An 18,565-nucleotide genomic window follows, 5' to 3' on the forward strand; every position below is an offset into this window, starting at 1 on the left:
AAAGTGAGGTTTCAGTCTTGGTAAGATTATAGATTACAAAAGCCAGATTCTTCCTTGTTTGCTGGTAAACACATAGTAGTCAATTCAAAATGTTGGTCAAACAGAAGAGTGGATGGATAGAAGGATATGGAATAAATGAAAATGAATTATTTTCCTCCAGCTCTTGGTCTTTGAGGAATCAGTGGCTCCAATACCTTTGTTGCTCATTTCTAAGAAGAGTAGCAATAGTAAAGACACATAGTAAAGAGACAGCAGAAAAGTTTCCCATCCTGTATAAACAGAGAAAATTTCCTTCTGTCCACATGGGAGAGTCTGTTTTTGTTTTGCTTGTTTTTCTTTAACCTCGAGGTTGGCAAATTGGGCAATATCTTCTTTAAAAATTCTGTATAATCAATTTTATTGTATCGTCTTCCATAAGGATACTCCAAAGTTGATCACACCTTTGACCAGTTGAAAGGCAGTAAGAAGCTCTTGTCTCCAACCTGCATCATGGCCTTATAGAGAAACTCCTTTGGCAAATTGACCATGACAGAAGAAATCTGGGGGGTGGGCCAGGTGCAGTGGCTCACACCTGTAATCCCAGCACTTTCGGAGGCCGAGGCGGGTGGATCCCATGAGGTCAGGCGTTCAAGATCAGCCTGGCCAACATGGTGAAACCCCATCTCTACAAAAAAATACGAAAATTAGCCAGACGTGGTGGCACGCCCCTGTAGTCCCAGCTACTCAGGAGGCTGAGGCAGCAGAATCACCTGAACCCGAAAGGCAGAGGTTTCAGTGAGCTGAGATTGCACCACTGCACTCCAGCCAGAGTAACAGAACAACACCTGTCTAAAGAAAAAAAAAAAAAAAAAAAAAAGCACATTCTGCACATGTATCCCCCCTCTTTTTTTAGAATAAAAAAAAAAAAAAAAAGAAATCTGGGGGTGGCTGGTGAGGAATGTGTTGTCGTGCCCAACAGAACTGAAATAGAAGAACTCGAGATCAGAGCAGTAGCTTAACTGTGGTTGTTGATTTTAGCTACGTGATATCTGAATAGTCAAGAAGTGGTCTGGTCTGAACATATTAAATAATCTGGCTCTTAAGAAGTTATAAAGGTGAACTTTTTAAGGTTAGGGTGGTGTGTCATAACTGTCATCCCACCTGAAGCCACCGGAACCCCCTCCCCCACCCACGGAGTGACTTCCAGGTGGAAAGGCAGTTATGACAGTTGGGAAGTAGTAGAAGACACGGAAGGCACAGAAGGCAGACTTTGCTCAGCACAAAGAAGAATTTTCTGATAACCATACCGGCAAAATGAACTGGGCTGCCTTCGGAGGGTCTGAATTCTTCATCCCAGAAGGCATTCACATAGATTCAAGATGCCCACTAAGCAGAAATATCACAGAATGGTATCAGGAGTAAAGGAGGGTTGGGGAGAGGGAAGGTTTTGACGTGCTCATCTCTTCCCTCCTCGCGAAAGCCCTTCCCATAATTCAAAATGCCTTCTCATCTGTATTATTTTGTGACTTTCATCATATCTCCATGGGTAGAGAAAAGTAGTTAATATGTTGTGCAGTGTTTCTGAAAGCGAGGTCCATCGATGACCTAACATTTGTATTGCCATGGGACTGTGAAAATCTACTCTAGACCTACTAAACAGGAACCTTTAAGGGTGGGGCAGGGCCCAGGAGTCTCTATTTTCATATATATATTTTTTATTCTTTTTTTATTCCTAGCCACTAGACTACCAGGGATATTTTAATATGTTTTGTAGGTGATTCTTATTAGTTGTAAAGTTTGAGACTCACGGGCTTAGTGGTTCAAAGCATTTGGGAGGTTTAAATCCTGCCTCTGCTACTTACTCACTGGGTGATCTTGGGCGTGAGGCTTAAATTCTCTGGGCCTTAGTTTCTTTATCTATAAAAATGGGGATAATAATTAATTCCAGCCTTATGGGGATTTTGTGAGATTAAATAAGATAATGTGTGTCAAGCACTCAGTACCAGAGATCTCAAACTGATGTGCTTTAGAATTACCCCTGTGGTGCTCGATTCAGTGCTGATTCCTGGGCCCCATTCCCAGATGTTCTGAATCAGTAGGTCCTGAGAGAGGGCCCAGGAATCTGTATTTTGATTAAACTTTATAAATGATTCTGATAAAAATCAGAGTTTATAAGACCACTTTGCAGTGTTTTCAGTAGGATAGCACCGTGACTTCGTAGTCAAAAAGACCTGTGTTCAAGAACCTGTTCTTCCCCTAAACAGCTATATGACCTTAAATGAATTATTTGAGCTTTCTTGGCTCCAGTTTCTCATGTGTAGAAAGACTGTAATCATTTCCATTATTGGTTATTTTACAAATTGATGCATGCAAAATCCTGTGCAAAGTGCCTGGCATATAGCTAGTGCTCAATAGATTATAGCTAAAATCTAAACACAATGCAGCCTGAAATCCCTTGTTAGTCTTAATTGAAAACATTGCTAATATTAAGCCCATTTTGAGTTAATAAAAAGTTCTGGTCTCCGTTTTACATTCAGTGTCAACTGAAGCACTGAATTTACCTTTTTAAAAATACAGTTCTTTGAGACTACTATATTTTAATTAAGAAAAACACAGGCCAAGGCCAGGCATGGTGGCTCACGCCTGTAATCCCAGCACTTTGGGAGGCCAAGGTGGGCAGATCACGAGGTCAGGAGTTCGAGACCAGCCTGACCAACATGGTGAAATGCCATCTCTACTAAAAATACAAAAATTAGCCAGGTGTGGTGGTGCATGCCTGTAATCCCAGCTACTTGGGAGGCTGAGGCAGGAGAATCTCTTGAATCCAGGAGGTGTGGAGGTTCAGTGAGCTAAGATTGCACCACTGCACTCCAGCCTGGGTGACAAAGCAAGACTCTGTCTCAAAAAAAAAAAAAAAAAAAAGAAAAGAAAAGAAAAACAAAGGCCAAATGAATTTTTATTGGAGGTACAGTTAGTAGTCACAAACGTATCTTGCTTGGGTCCCCACAGAGAAGGGACACTCAAGTGCTGGGATCCCATTTGGCTAGACATGAGAGATCAAGTACTAATGGAAAATTTTTCATCCCCTCTCTGCTTTGCAAAGTATTTAACTTAACGTTTTCTGTAGGAGGCAATTTTGGTTATTTTTACCTGCCTGATTGATGGCTGGCACTTTGTTTCAATTCTATATTTCAGATATTTTAGCCTTACAGGAGAGTTAACTCTTCTATCCCCAGGTAGGATGGCCCCAGCTTTCCTTGGCCTTGGGCAACACCCCCTACTCAGGAAACCTCACTTAATAATAGTGCATTATTATTATTAAGCACTCTCTTAATAATAGAGACCAACTCTCTGTTGGTCTCTCTCTCTCTTTTTTTTTTCTCTCTCTCTCCCTCCCCTTGTGGCCCAGGTACCATTACTATGGCATTGCAGTGAAAGAAAGCTCCCAATATTATGATGTGATGTATTCCAAGAAAGGAGCCGCCTGGGTGAGTGAGACAGGCAAGAAAGAAGTGAGCAAACAGACAGTGGCATATTCACCCCGGTCCAAACTCGGAACGCTGCTGCCAGAATTTCCCAATGTCAAAGATCTAAATCTGCCAGCCAGCCTGCCTGAGGAGAAGGTAACCACAACTAAAGTGATTCTTTGGGGTGGGTGGTTTCTCTCTCTCTCTCTCCACCACACACACACACACACACACACACACACACACACACACACACACTTATTGCAAAACAGTGAATTTAAAAATATAGAGATAGAAATCCAGGCTGGGAGAGATTACTCACGCCTGTAATCTCAGCACTTGGGAGGCTGAGGCAGGTGAATCACTTGAGGTCAGGAGTTCGAGACCAGCCTGGCCAACATGGTGAACCCCTGTCTCTACTAAAAATACAAAAAATTAGCTGGGTATGGAGGTGGGCACCTGTAATCCCAGCTGGAGGCTGAGGCAGAAGAATTGCTTGAACCTGGGAGGCGGAGGGTGCAGTAAACCAAGATTGCACCATTGCACTCCAGCCTGGGCAACAAGAGCGAAACTCTATCTCAAAAAAAATAAAAATAATAAAAAGAAAAAGAAAAGAAAAGAAATCCAAAAAAAGCATGGACTACGGTTAATAACAATTTATCACCATCAGTTTATTAGTTGTGACAAATATATCCTAGCAATGCAAGATGTTAACAATAGGGGTGAGGCATATGGGAACTCCCAGTACTATCTTTATAACTTTTCTGTAAATCCAAAACAATTCTAAAATCAAATTTGCTCTATCAATCTCTATCATGTATGCCTATCTGTCTATCTACCTATCATCTATCTTCTGTCTACCTGCATACCTGTCCTATGATCTTATGCTGTCTCATTTCATGAGGGAAGAACCGCTCCCGTCTGAATTGCTTTTCCCCAGGATAAAGTTCATTTTCCCATGTGCTGCAGGGGATTTGGATGAAATCATAGTCTAACAGTCAAAGAAGATTTTATAGGTATAGTGAACCTGATAGTTTTGATCATGGAATATTTGGAGCAAGTTACTGGAAAAACAAATTTGGGGAAGTTTCCCTTGGAGTATCGCACCTTTTTTTTTTTTTTTGAGATGGAATCTTGCTCTGTCACCCAGGCTGGAGTGCAGTGGTGCAATCTCGGCTCACTGCAACCTCTGCCTCCTGGGTTCAAGCAATTATCCTGCCTTAGCCTCCCAAGTAGCTGTGATTACAGGTGCCCGCCACCACACCCAGCTAATTTTTGTATTTTTAGTAGAGACGGGGTTTCACCATGTTGGCCAGGCTGGTCTCAAACTTCTGACCTCATGATCTGCCCGCCTCGGCCTCCCAAAGTGCTGGGATTACAGGTGTGAGTCACCGCCCCCAGCCGAGTATCATATCTTTAATGCACCTATTGATGCAACCCAGTGCTGGTCTAACACATTGAGCTTCTACTGAGTCTCCATGTCACACTAGGATCTGGGATGCAGTGAAGAATGAGATGAGTCCTGCTTTCAGAAAGTTTAGAGTCAATTAGGGAGACAGATGCTTCTATAAGTCAAGTTTACGTAAAATGCATGTCTATGTTCTGAAATGAAGAAAATGAACTTATATCTGTAAAGAATACATTAAATCTAAGAAATAGATAAATATTTTTTCTTAATTTGCTTTTTTGGTCAATAAACACACAAATGAACTTCCTGCACCATGGATTTAAAATTCTCAGATAATTAAAAAAACATAAAAATAAAAAAATTATTGAATAAATGAAGGGGGAGATTTTTTCTTTTTCTTTTTTTTTATTCTTTTTTTTGCTAAGCACATTGCAGAGAATTTCCAAATGTCTTATGGTGACTTAGGAAGAATCACCTTTATATAACTATACACTGATTTCAACTTTGTAGTGGTCTCAGCCAATGAAGAGAATTTAGTTACATAAGCCCTGCTTAGCTCTACGTGCCAGGCACTGTGCTAGGTGCTGGATACATGAGCATGAATAAGATAGCATTTTTGTTTTCCTAGAGCTCCCAGTCTCAGGGGGTGGAAAGTGGGGGCAGAAGGAGAAACCAGCACATTCTGTACCTCTGGGAGAAACCCACTCGTGCTGTGTGAGCACAGAGGAGGGAGCTGAGGGTCAGAGAATACCACCCAATGAAAATCAGTCTCACCTGGGTCTAGTAGGCTGAGCAGGTGTTAAGTGAATTCCATCCCCCACCAAAGGGAAGAAATGACTTAAAAACTGAAAGTCCAAGGGCAGCAGCAATGGATATTAACGTATGTCTTTGTTGTTGATCCTCCGCCCACTCCCACAGGTTTCTACCTTTATTATGATGTACAGAACACACTGTCAGAGAATACTGGACACTGTAATAAGAGCCAACTTTGATGAGGTAGGTCAAGAAGGGTTGAGCTGTGAGTACTCGGTATTAAAAATCTTATAGCACTAGCTCCTATTTCATGAGCTCCTGCTAGGTGCCAGGCCTGGCATCTGGAAGCCCTTCCTGGATACCCATTAGCTCACTTCATCCTCATGGGAGCCCATGAAGCAGGTATGATTATTATCCCCACTTTACAGACCTGACGTGTGTATAGCAGTGGACTTGGCCTCCTCGTCTGACTGAACTGGTGAACTGCCTCCAGGCCTATCAGCACATTAGGAAGATCATTTTGCCAGCGTATCATTACACCCAGGATTATAGATTCAGAGAAGCTAAGGAAAAGCTTCCTTACATTTTGGAAAAAATATATAAAAAACTTTATTCTATTTTGCATATTTAGGCTTTTCCTGAGGCTTGTCCACTTTGGTACATCTGGAGCTGGTTACCCTCCATTCCCAAGATCTGATCCATAGATTTCCATCAAATCCCATCAGTAGGGCCACCATTAAATACAAACAATGTAAGAAGTCCATTTTATTTTAAAATATTATAGTTAAAGAATGGAGAGAAGAAATGAGAAAGGATGGAAGAACAATAACTTTTTTTTGAGAGAAGATAATATGGTCTCTAAAAGGACTATAAAAAACCCAGTAATTATTGGTGGAAGAGATCCCAGAGACTCCTTTGGTGTGTGTGTTGTGGGGAGGGGGTGCTGTTGTAGGTGGAGGGGTATAAAAACGATGTCAGGCACAAAATGCTCTTCTCCCATACTTTTCTGCCTTCCCACAGCTGTGTGCTTTAGGAGCAAATGTTTGTTGAGCACTTCCACTATCACTTTGCTCATAGACACAGCTGCAGATGAGATGGGAGAGTGTGTTGCTAAAGAAGTACTGTTCTTCCTTCTCTTGACTTTTACCCACTAGACTTCTAAAATGTACTTTAAAATCTCCCAAATTACTTGAGCAACCATTTCAGTGGATTTTTTCTTTTAAGAAAGAAAACTCCCTGCTTTCTTTTGAACTGTGGTTTGGCTCTGTCTTACATTCCAAAGATCACTGAGATCAGGACAAATAATGATTCGTGACTGGCTAAGACAACACTAGCTGCTATAACAAATAACTCTCCAAATCTTAGCACACTGGAGGTTTATTTCCCACTCATGTCACAATCCAGTGCAGTTGTTCTTGGTTGGAAGGCTGGTTGCTGGGGGTGATTCAGGGACTCAGGTTCCTTCCACCCTGCCCTAAAGCCTTGGAGTCCTCTTTGTTCAGCTGATGGGTGGGGAAAAGAACTACTAGAAAGGCATACCCCCTGCTTATCCTTGTCAGCCCAGAAATACAATAGCACTTCTGCCCATATGCCATTGACAGGAGCTGGTCCCATGGCCCCACCTTAATGCAGCGGGGGCTGGGGAATGTGGTCCCTTACACTACTTACAGCAGCTTCCACTACTCACATGTCCAATGGATAGCTCTTCCTCTCTGCCACAGTTACCAACAACAAAACTAGTGGCAGTCCTCCCTTATGTTCATATGTAGTGTATTCATCTCAAAACTCACTCTCATTTCATTTGCTTAATTCCAACACTTAACTGGGTCCCATACACTATCCTCTCTGCCACAGTTACCAACAATACAACTAGTGGTAGTCGTCTCTTATGTTCGTATGTAGCTTATTCATCTCAAAACTCACTCCCATTTCATTTCATTTCATTTCATTAGCTTAATTCCAACACCTATTGGGTCCCATACATTATTGGAGAGATAAGTAAGACACAGCTGATGGGATGGGATTGGGGGAAGGCATGTAACCAGCAACTAGGATGCAGAATCTTTGAGGGGCAGATGCTGCTATGGGAAGAGTGCCAGGCTTCGAGTCCCAAGCTTGGATTCAAGAGCTGGTTCTGCCTTTCAAGCCTCAATTCCTCATCCTAGAAATGAAGATTTAAAAATTCATCCCCATCTATTGAATTCACAGTGTTACAAGAAGGAGGAGATAAGACTATGCCTGGTAAAAGCTCTTTGTAAACTGCAAAAGGTCATACAAATGCTTGTTCTTTTCAGATGTATCAACCAGAGTGTTGAAAGACTTGGCCAAGGCCACACAGTTGGTTAGGGCCAAAGGTGTGTCAAGGTCCTTTGTCACCTGACACCCTTAGGCCAATTCCACGCCACTGGCAGGAATATTTGGTGGCTGCTTTTAAGATGGCTAATCAAGATGTGACTCACTCTTCTCAGCCACAGAATAATGAAGGGAGACATTTTACCTCTGATGAGGATGGCTTTCTCCTATAGCTGAGAAAAGTCATTGGTAAATGGATGGTGGATGTATCTGGCACACCTTGACTTTACAGTTGGTTTCAAGTCTTCCAGGTCTTTAATATTGGTTGAGGTTACAACTTATGCTAGTATCACAGTCCTAAATTATCTTGTTTATTCACTTGTTCATTGTTTGTCTCTACCACTATAATGTAAGCCTTTGAGGGCAGTAACCTCATCTGTCTTGATCACTACTGTATCCTCTCCAGTCATACTTTTAGGTTCTCAGTAAATATCTGTTGGGTGAATGAGTAGATGAATGGACGAACAGGTGTAGAAATGCCATTGACATATAACATTGTCAAGCAACTAAAGAATGCAAATCTGAGGCCGGGCACAGTGGCTCATGCCTGTGATCCCAGCGCTTTGGGAGGCCAAGGTGGGTGGATCACGAGGTCAAGAGATCAAGATCATCCTGGTCAACATGGTGAAACCCTGTCTCTACTAAAAATACAAAAATTAGCTGGATACTCAGAAGGCTGAGGCAGGAGAATCGCTTGAACCCGGGAGGTAGAGGTTGCAGTGAGCCAAGATTGTGTCACTGCACTCCAGCCTGGTGACAAAGAGTGAGACTCTCTCAAAAAAAAAAAAAAAAATGCGAATCTGCATTTAGGGGACTTGGGAATGTCTTCTCCAGACTACATTGCCCAATAAGCTATAAAGTTCAGTAGTCTTGTGGTTGAGTCCCAAATCCCCCATTGACTAGCCTGAGACCTTGGGCAAGGCGCTTAACCTCTCTGAGCCTGGATTTCTTTTGCTACAAGATGAAAATAATAATTATACCTACCTCATAGTGAACATGAAATTATGTATGTAAAATATCTGATTTTGTTCTAGAACATGATAAATGTTAGGCATTTTTGTAATTATTTTGTTGAGATACTTCCAATCCTATAACACGTAGGGACCCCAACTGCAAGTCAGCACAGGTGTTTCCACAAGGTACCAATGGTCAGAATGAACTAAATGTGAACATGGAAAAAGAAATAGAAAATTTGCTTAGTATTCCTAAGGAAATCATCTCCTCATACTTCACTGAGCTGAGAGACAAAGGGCAGAGAGTTTAGAAGACTGAAACAGATACCTCGTGAAACTGAATTTTATTAATAATTTGGAATCATTTGCCTCTGATTATTTCACTGTTTATGCTTGCAAGGTGTTAAGAACTTATCAGAACTCTCCCTTCTGCCTAATAATGTTTCCATTTGTTAAACACCTGCACGATGCCAAGCATTTTACGTAAGCTATCTTATTTCACCCTAATAGTAGGAAGACATGATTATCTTCATTTTACAAATGCTGGTAACTCTCAGAGTTATATGTTTAGTCCTGAGCTCCAGATTCAATTGACTTGAAATCTAACTTAACGCGGCTAAACCAGAGCTCTTAATTTTCTGCCCTAAATCTGTTTTTCCCAGGTCTTAGATTGCCACTCCCCTCCACCCAATTGCTTAAGCCACAAACTTTGATTCTTCCCTTTCCCTCACCCTTCAGATTCAGTCCATTGGGAGATCCTGTCCGTTCCACCTTCTGCAGGGAAACACTGCATCTGTCCATTTCATGCCTAACTTCCAAGCCTTAGCGCTTGAGCTATGGCCATTCTCCCTCCTTCCTTTTCCTTCTCACCTGGAGGAAGAAGTATCATTGAACAATAAATGGCCTAAAATGCAGAGAGTAGGAAGGAAGAATACACATTCTACAAAAGCCACTCAGGAAACTGAGGACTGATCAGCCTTCCCTGTGCAGCTTGAACAGGCTTCAAACAGACAGATGCCTGCTAAGGACACTGATTTTGCACAGATTTGTTTGAATCCACACAACAGCTGATCTTTTCTAGACGTTCTGCTAGAAATTGACTGCTCATATAAAAAAAGGGGGTATGGCTGCCTGCAAGAAGAGCTAAGTAAGGCAAATGAATTCAAAATCTATCAACTCAAGAATCAGCTGGGCAGAGCTTCTTACTCACAGTTGGAGGCGCAGACAAGAAGGCCCAAGACCTGACCTGAGCCTGATGCCCAGGGAGTGAGCTGGAATCAGGGGACAGTGGAGGGTCCTCTGGAGGGCAAGTACCTTGTCCAAAAGCCATGGACATCTCCAGGCTCAGGCCACGCTAGTGGTCAGCCACTGGGTTCCTCAATGACAGAACAAAAGTCTTGATAGGTGAGCGGAGCCACAGTAGAGATCCTGGCTGGGTGACACTCAGAAATGTAGGCAAGAAAGTCTCAAACACCTAGAGCAGGACACTGATCTCTTGAGCCCAGTAGTGGCAGTGTCTCCATGATATAATAGTAGTAAAAACAGCTAGCCTTTTTTTTTTTCTTTTTATTGAGATGGAGTCTTGCTCTGTCACCCAGGCTGGAGTGCAGTGGTGCTATCTCGGCTCACTGCAATCTCTGCCTCCCGGGTTCACACCATTCTCCTGCCTCACCCTCCGGAGTAGCTGGGAATACAGGCGCCTGCCACCACGCCTGGCTAATTTTGTTTTTTGGTATTTTTAGTAGAGAGGGGGTTTCACCATGTTAGCCAGGACGGTCTCAATCTCCTGACCTTGTGATCCACCCGCCTTGGCCTCCCAAAGTGCTGGGATTACAGGCGTGAGCCACCGCGCCCGGCCCACAGCTAGCATTTATTAAGCATCTACTATGTGCCAAGCACTAGAAGCACTTTTTAGAAATCTTTACCAAAATCTATACAGTGAATACTGCTTTTATCCCCATTTCACAGAAAGGGAATGGTGGCTTAGAGATGTGATACTCCTCAGTAGTGGAGCCAGGATTAGAACCCTGCAAGTCAGTCTTCACTCCTCCAGATTTTGTTTTAATTTTCAATCTGGACGAAAACTTTGCAGTATTTCCACTGTCATGGAATAAACAAGACTCTAACTGAAGTCTTTTCGATTTACAGACCTGACTTCATTAACCACTATGGTCATGTTTTCGGTAATCACCACTTCCCTCCTAAAAAGTCAGAGGGGCATGCCTTTCTCCCTGTTCCTTATCCTCCAAGTCTTCCATCCAGTGAAGTCCAGGCTGCAGGCATCAAGGAAGCCTATTCACATGAGGCTGAGATGGAGTCACCAGGCTAGAGTCGGGGCATGGCTCCACTAGCCAGAGGCAGCCTGGTCAGAGGAAAATTAGGCCCTACTCCTTGGAGGGGCCTGAAGGATGCTGCAGGTTACCAGGGCAGGGGCAGAAAGCTGGGAAGTGGACAGCAGCCTAGGGAGAGACATGAGCCTCAGGAATGGGGTAGAAACCCAGTTACCATGTGAAGAACAAACTAGCCATAAGAGAGATTGTGGAAGGACTGAGGCAGACATAGGCTGTATCTTATCCATTCCCTGACTGGTTGTCTGGCTTTGGACAACTAATATCTCTGCAAATAAGAGTAATGATTCTCAGCTATAGTATTATGAGTATTATATGAAACCTAAGCAAAGTGCCTGGCATATAGTAGGTACTCAATAAAGAAAGTTAATGGTGGCCAGGTGTGGTGGCTCAGTGTAATCCCAGCACTTTGGGAGGCCAAGGCGTGCAGATCACCTGAGGTCAGATGTTCGAGACCAGCCTGGTCAACATGGTGAAACCCCGTCTCTACTTAAAAAATACAAATATTAGCCAGGTGTGGTGGCACACACTTAGAATCCCAGCTACTTAGGAAGCTGAGATAGGAGAATTGCTTGAACCCAGGAGGCGGAGGTTGCAGTGAGCCGAGACCACACCACTGCACTCCAGCCTGGGCGACAGAGCAAGACTCTGTCCCCGCCAAAAAGAAAGCTAAAATGGCAATAATACTTGCTCCAAAGTTTTAGACTAGAGGGACTCAATTATCTCCCACACCAAATCAGGATTGATTTGGGGAACCAGGGATGTGGATAATGCTACATGTGGAACTCAAGAGTGCCCATCTATTGAGGGGAGAAGGAAACATGATACAGAAACCCATTGGAATGTATAAAAATTCAGAGTTATGTGTTCCCCAGCTTCGAGATGGGCTGCTCCCCAACTGGAGAAGTGCTGCAGATGTCAGTTGATAACTGAAGTCTAGACATTCTCAAATGTTATTATATACATCAGTTAATATCTTCTACTATTTCTCTTTACTTCCCTTAACTTTCCCACCCCTCCACCTCCTATTCTGCTCAACGTCTAACCCACAGCTAAAAGAGTGTAGGGGAGGCAGCAAGTGGTTCTCTGCTTTGGACATTCACTCTGCCCTTCATTCAGTAACAGTGTGGCTCAAGTTCCTGCTGTCGTCATATTAATAATAATAATTGCATTTCTGGGTGCCTGCTATAATCTGGTTCTTTCTAGTGGTTTGGGGAGTTTTAAAAAGTCAATCACACACACTTCATGTGTCCACATAGCTTACCACTCAGGTATCACCATCTAGCATCCCATATAGCACCCACTGGCCAGGGAGATTTGGAAAATGGAAGAATTCCGACATGAAAAGCCTCTTGCACTTGACCCAATCTTTGATGCACAAATTTGAATCAGGAGAATTTTGTGTGTGTGGCACCTACTCTCCTCCCTTCAGTCACACTCCTTTTATGTGCAACTCCCATACCTTTCCCTTTCTTCCCAGAAAACCCAGGGGCCCCTGAGGTTCAGTGGGCTCAAAGAATAGTGAGTACTAGTGCTCCGACCTTTTTAAAAACAATGCCCCACCTTCCCTTCCTTAAACTCTTCCCAGGCCCTAGTAAGCATTGAAGGGGCTGATGGGTGAAAGTGCTTCATCTTTTGGGGCAGAGGAGACCCCAGCCTGCTAGGCTAGGCCGTTCTCCAGCAGTGAGCATGTTGCATGCCTAGGCAGAGGGAAGACTTGAAGTGGGAGAAACTCCCAGGGCCTCCTACAACATGGCAGGCTGGGGGTGGCTTCTGCCACTGCAGGGGAAGTAAATGACAGCGTTGTAGACTGGGTTGGCCTTGGTGGAGTCCCAAGTTTCTGTTGGGAGGGCCCTGGGTAACCTCATGGTTCTTCTCTCTGTGGGTCAATACAGGTTCAAAGTTTCCTTCTGCACTTTTGGCAAGGAATGCCGCCCCACATGCTGCCTGTGCTGGGCTCCTCCACAGTGGTGAACATTGTCGGCGTGTGTGACTCCATCCTCTACAAAGCTATCTCCGGGGTGCTGATGCCCACTGTGCTGCAGGCATTACCTGACAGGTGGGCATGCTTATTCTTGTCTTCCTTCATGGCTGGTCCACAGAAGGGACTGTTCGGCTTCTCCTGTACTGATTATAATCATGCACTGTCCATAGGCCTCCCTTGCAAAGATCATTAATATTGAACTCTTAAATATTAATGTTTATTTATATTTTGGAATATAAATAAACTGTTAATATTTTGAACCATTTGTGTGGCTTAAAATTCAAAGGTATAAGATGGTGTACAGTAAGCAATCTCCCCACCAGACTCCTGTTCCCCAGACAACCCAGTCCTTTCCCAGAACATCAGATAGAATCATTTTCTTGGAGTCTGACCAGATCTGATATGCACATGCAATCAATACATATAATATACTGTTTTTCTTACTGAAATGGTGACATACACTATATACTGTTCTGTGCTTTGCTGTAAAACAAAACAACTTAACCTTGAAGTTTATGCTGGACAGCTTCCATGCCCCTCCAGATGCACTCTCCACACGTCATGCTACCTTCTGCTGGGGTTGGGGGTGGGGCATATGCTGATAGCATGGGCCACCACACAGGGTGCTTCTCAGGGAGGGATGGAGGGAGGAGAGTGAAGTCAGGAGATGGATTATCTGGCCCCCTCCCTGTGAGATTGTGTCAGGCTGGCTGGGTTCCTTCACTGGGCTGTGTTCCCTTCCAGGCAACTTTCCAGGCTGTCCTTGGGCACAGGGTGGACAAGAGCCTGTGGTCTGAGCCTTAGGTTGCAGCAGTCTCCCTTACAGTTCCTCTACCCCTGTCCACACCTTTGTAACATGTCCCTTGTAAATAAACCCACCCATTTACAGTGGCATTCCTTCCTGTGGGGACTGTTACAAAACACATTCCACATCCATCTATAAGGAGCTTTTTTCTTTTTCACAACTGTATAGGGTTCCACCATCTTGCATTTAGTCGATTCTCTTGTTTTCCAGTTTTGTCCTACTACAAACAACACTGTGATGAATGACATTTCATTTACCTTTTTTTTTTTTTAAACATGGTGAAGTGTATTAGTTTCCTGTGACTACTGTAACAAATTACCACAAACTGGCAGGGTGACTTAAAATAACAGAAAAGGTATTCTCCCACACTCATGGAGGCCAGAAGTCCCAAATCAAGCATTGGCAGGGCTGGTTCCTTACTGAAGCTCTGAGGAAAAATATGTGCCATGCCTGTCTTCTGCTTCCGGTGTTGCCAGCAATCCTTGGTGTTTCTTGGCTTGCAGACGCATCACTCTAATCTCTGCCTCCACCTTCACAGTGCTTCCTGCCCTGTGTGTGTGTGTGATTTTCAGCCTGTATACCTTTTCCCCACCCCTGTCTTATTGCACTGGCTGAAATCTTTAGGATGATGTCCTAGCCTAGGCAAGGGTGGACATCTTTGCATTTTCCCTGACCTTAAGGGGAAAGCATTCGGTATTTACTATAAAATACAATGCCAGCTACAGGTTGTTAATATCAGGTTGAATGTGTGTTTTTTTTGTGTATTATCATTATTATTATTATTGAGATGGAATTTCGCTCTTGTTGCCCAGGCTGGAGTGCAATGGCATAGTCTTGGCTCACTGCAACCTCTGCCTCCCGGGTTCAAGTGATTCTCCTGCCTAAGCCTCCCAAATAGCTGAGATTACAGGCATGTACCACCATGCCCGACTAATTTTTTGTATTTTTAGTAGAGATGGGGTTTCACCATGTTGGCCAGGCTGGTCTCGAACTCCTGACCTCAGGTGATCCACCCGCCTCACCCTCCCAATGTGCTGGGATTACAGGCATGAGCCCCCACACCTGGCCAATTATTTTTTTTTAAGATGAGGTCTGTTCTGTTGCCCGGGCTGGAGTGCAGTGGTGCAATCATTGATCACTGCTCACTGCCGCCTCTAACTCCTGGGTTTAAGTGATCCTCCTGCCCCAGCCTGCAGAGTAGCTAGAACTATAGGCATGTACCACAGGACCTGGCTAATTTAAAAAAATAATTTTTTTTTTTTAGAGATAGGGTCTCACTATACAGCCTAGGCTGGTGGTCATAAATTTTTAAAAAATATATTGCTAGATCTGAATTGTTAATATTTTGTTCAGAGGGTTTTATAGTTCATCAAAGTTATTTGATCAATAATGAAAGTTATTCATCTTTAGTTTTCATAATGTCTTTCTCTTATTTAGATATCAGAGGAACCTTGGCCTCATAAATGAGTTGAAAAATGTTCCCTTCTCTTTTTTTTTTTTGGAGGAGTTAGTGTAGAATTTTATCTAAATTTTTAAAATTCATAGTATTTTCTTATCCTTTTAATATCTGTAGGCTCTGTAGTGATGTGTCCTTTCTCACTCCTGATGTAGGTAATTTGTGTTTTCTTTTTCTTCGTCAGTGTGACTAGAAATTTATCAATGTTATTGATCTCAAAAAATAGCTTTTGGTTTCTCTGGTTTCTTGTTTTCTGTTTTCAATTTTATTGGCTTCTGTTTTTTATCTTTATTCCTCCCTTTTTGTGCTTGCTTTGGGTTTATTTTGCTCTTCTTTTTTTAATTTCTTTAAGTGAAAGCTTAGGTCATTGATTATAAATCTTTCTACTTTCCCAGTGAAAGCATTTAATGCTATAAATTTTATTCTAATCTCTACTTAGCTGCACCCACAAATTTTGATATGTTGGGTTTTCATTTTAATTCAATTCAAAATATTTTCTACTTTCTCCTGTGAATTCCTCTTTGATCTACGGGGTATTTAGTAGTAAACTGTTTAATTTCTAAATATTTGGGGATTTTCAAGATATCTTCCTATTCATAATTTCTAGTTTAATTCCCTTCTGGTCATATTATATACATAGTTTTATATCAATTCTTTTAAGTTGATACTTGTTTAATGCTCCAGAATGTGGCCTGTGTTGGTGAATGTTCTAGGTGTACCTGAAAAAGCTATATATTCTGGTATCATTAGGTTAATTGTCAACTAGGTCAATTTAATTGATAGTGTTGTTTCAATTTTCTTTGTCTTTACTGATTTTCTGTTGATTTGTTCTACTGATTAGCAATAGAGAAGTATAGACACCTCCAGCTCTAATTGTGAATTTGTCTATTTCTATACATTTTTGCTTCATGTATTTTGAAGCTCTCTTGTTAAATGCATACAAATTAGAACTGTTATGTCTTATTGGTGAATTGACTTCTTTTCATAATGTCTTTTTTTATCTTTCATAATATTTCTTGTTCAGAAGTTTACTTTGTCTGTTTAATATAGCTAACTCCAGGTTTTTTTTTTTTTTTAATTAGTGTTTGCATGACATTTTTTCCCACCCTGTTAATTTGTCTTTATATTTGAAGTAGATTTCTTATAGCCAACATAAAAACATAGAGGGAGGTCTTTCTTTTTTATTGTCTGGCAATTTTCCTTTTTAGTTGGTATAGTATGCGTAGATCTTTATATTTCATGTAATTAAATATATAGTTCAATTAAGATCTTCCCTCTTCCTAGTTGTTTTCTATTAGTTTCATCAGTTTTTGCTCCTTTATTCCTCTTTTTTTGTCTAATTTTGTGTTAATTATTTTCATCATCCCATTTATCTCCATGGCTGGCTTGTTTTTTCCCCCCTCTGAGACAAGGTCTCACTCTGTCACCCAGGCTCCAGCTGGAATACAGTAGCACAAACACGGCTCACTGCAGACTCAATATCCTGGGCTCAAGCAATCCTCCCATCTCAGTCTCCTGAGTAGCTGGAATTACAGGCATGTGCCACTAAGCCTGGCTAATTTTTTTACTTTTACATAGAGATGGGGTCTTGCCGTGTTTCCTAGGTTGGCTTGAACTCCTGGGCTCAAGGGATCCTCCTGCCTCAGTCTCCCAAAGTGTTGGGATTACAGGTGTGAGCCACCATGCCTGGCCATGATTGTCTTTTTAAAAATACCTCTTTAAAAAAAATTTTTACTAGTTATTTTAAGTTTGTATATCTTTAATTATAATGTACCTTCAAATAATATTATACTGCTTCACATGTAGTATAAGAATCTTAACAACACTATACTCCCAATTTGTACTCCCATTTTTTATGCTATTGTTGTCATAGATTTTGTTTTTGTATATGCTATAAACTCCTAAAACATTATAACTATTTTTGCTTTAGGTAACTATCTTTGAGAATGATTAACGATATGAAAAAATATTTTATATCTGCTTTCATTCGCATGATTCCTAATCTTCATTTCTTTATGTATGTCCAACTCATCTGTGTAATATATGAGTTGGGTATGTAATCACAGTCCTCTGCCTGCAAAATTTTCTTTAATGTTTCTCATATTGCAGGTCTAGTGGTAACAAATTATTTGTTTTTCTCTGTCCGAAGAAGTCTTTATTTCTCTTTCAATTTGAAAACTACTTTCACTGGGTATGGTATTCTGAATTAACAAGTTTTTCACTTTTGGCATTTTAAGCATTTCACTCCATTGTTTTCGGCTTGCATGTTTGTTTTTTGTGCATCTTTGCTCCTCTGTAGGCAGTGTGCTTTTTTTCCTCGGATGCCTTCAAGACTTTCTCTGTCTTTGGTTTTGCAGTCTCTATCTCTGGTTTTCAGCTGTTCAACCATGATGTATCTCAATGCTTTGTGTTGTTTTCAATCCTGCTTGGGGTTTTCTGAGCTTCTTGGATCTGTGCTTTGACGTATTTCATTATTTTTGGAAAATACCCATCCATTATCTTCTTCTCTGCTTTCTCTCTTTTTTCTCCTCCTGGTATTTCAATTACAAGTATGTTAGGCCATTTGATACTGTCCCACAACTCCCGGATTCTTGATTTTGCTTGTTCTCTACTCATTTTTCTCTTTGTGTTTTAGATGGAGTAATTTTTATTGACGTATCTTCAGGTTCACTGATTCTTTCTTTTGCTATGTCAATGCTACTAATGAGACTATTGAAGGCATTCTTTATCTCCATTACTGTACTTTGTTTTTATGTCTATTTCTAATATTACAATTCTTTTTTTTTTTTTTTTTTTTCTTTTTTTTGAGATGGAGTCTCGCTCTGTCGCCCAGGCTGGAGTGCAGTGGCCAGATCTCAGCTCACTGCAAGCTCCGCCTCCCGGGTTCCCGCCATTCTCCTGCCTCAGCCTCCCGAGTAGCTGGGACCACAGGCGCCGCCACCTCGCCCGGCTAGTTTTTTGTATTTTTAGTAGAGACGGGGTTTCATGGTGTTAGCCAGGATGGTCTCGATCTCCTGACCTCGTGATCCACCCGTCTCGGCCTCCCAAAGTGCTGGGATT

The 18,565-nt window shown here is 42.0% G+C and overlaps 1 protein-coding gene and 1 long non-coding RNA gene across 4 annotated transcripts in view; one reads left to right on the forward strand and one right to left on the reverse strand.

The window, feature by feature from the left end:
- LOC111528398 overlaps window positions 1-18,565 on the reverse strand; it is a 275,213-nt gene that overhangs the window by 184,741 nt on the left and 71,907 nt on the right. The gene's annotated exons all lie outside the window — the stretch shown is intronic.
- RFX4 (regulatory factor X4) overlaps window positions 1-18,565 on the forward strand; it is a 179,150-nt gene that overhangs the window by 100,747 nt on the left and 59,838 nt on the right. For 2 of the 3 annotated variants that reach the window (XM_023194451.3, XM_023194372.3), the window contains exons 6-8: window positions 3,389-3,602; window positions 5,773-5,850; window positions 13,156-13,319. In XM_023194451.3, coding sequence (XP_023050219.1) covers window positions 3,389-3,602; window positions 5,773-5,850; window positions 13,156-13,319 — 456 coding nt within the window. Of the gene's footprint in view, window positions 1-1,175; window positions 1,389-3,388; window positions 3,603-5,772; window positions 5,851-13,155; window positions 13,320-18,565 lie in introns of those variants that run through there. The other variant, XM_023194531.2, reaches the window with a different exon arrangement.

This window comes from Piliocolobus tephrosceles, chromosome 10 (genome assembly GCF_002776525.5).
Source record: "Piliocolobus tephrosceles isolate RC106 chromosome 10, ASM277652v3, whole genome shotgun sequence".
Lineage (NCBI taxonomy): Eukaryota > Metazoa > Chordata > Mammalia > Primates > Cercopithecidae > Piliocolobus > Piliocolobus tephrosceles.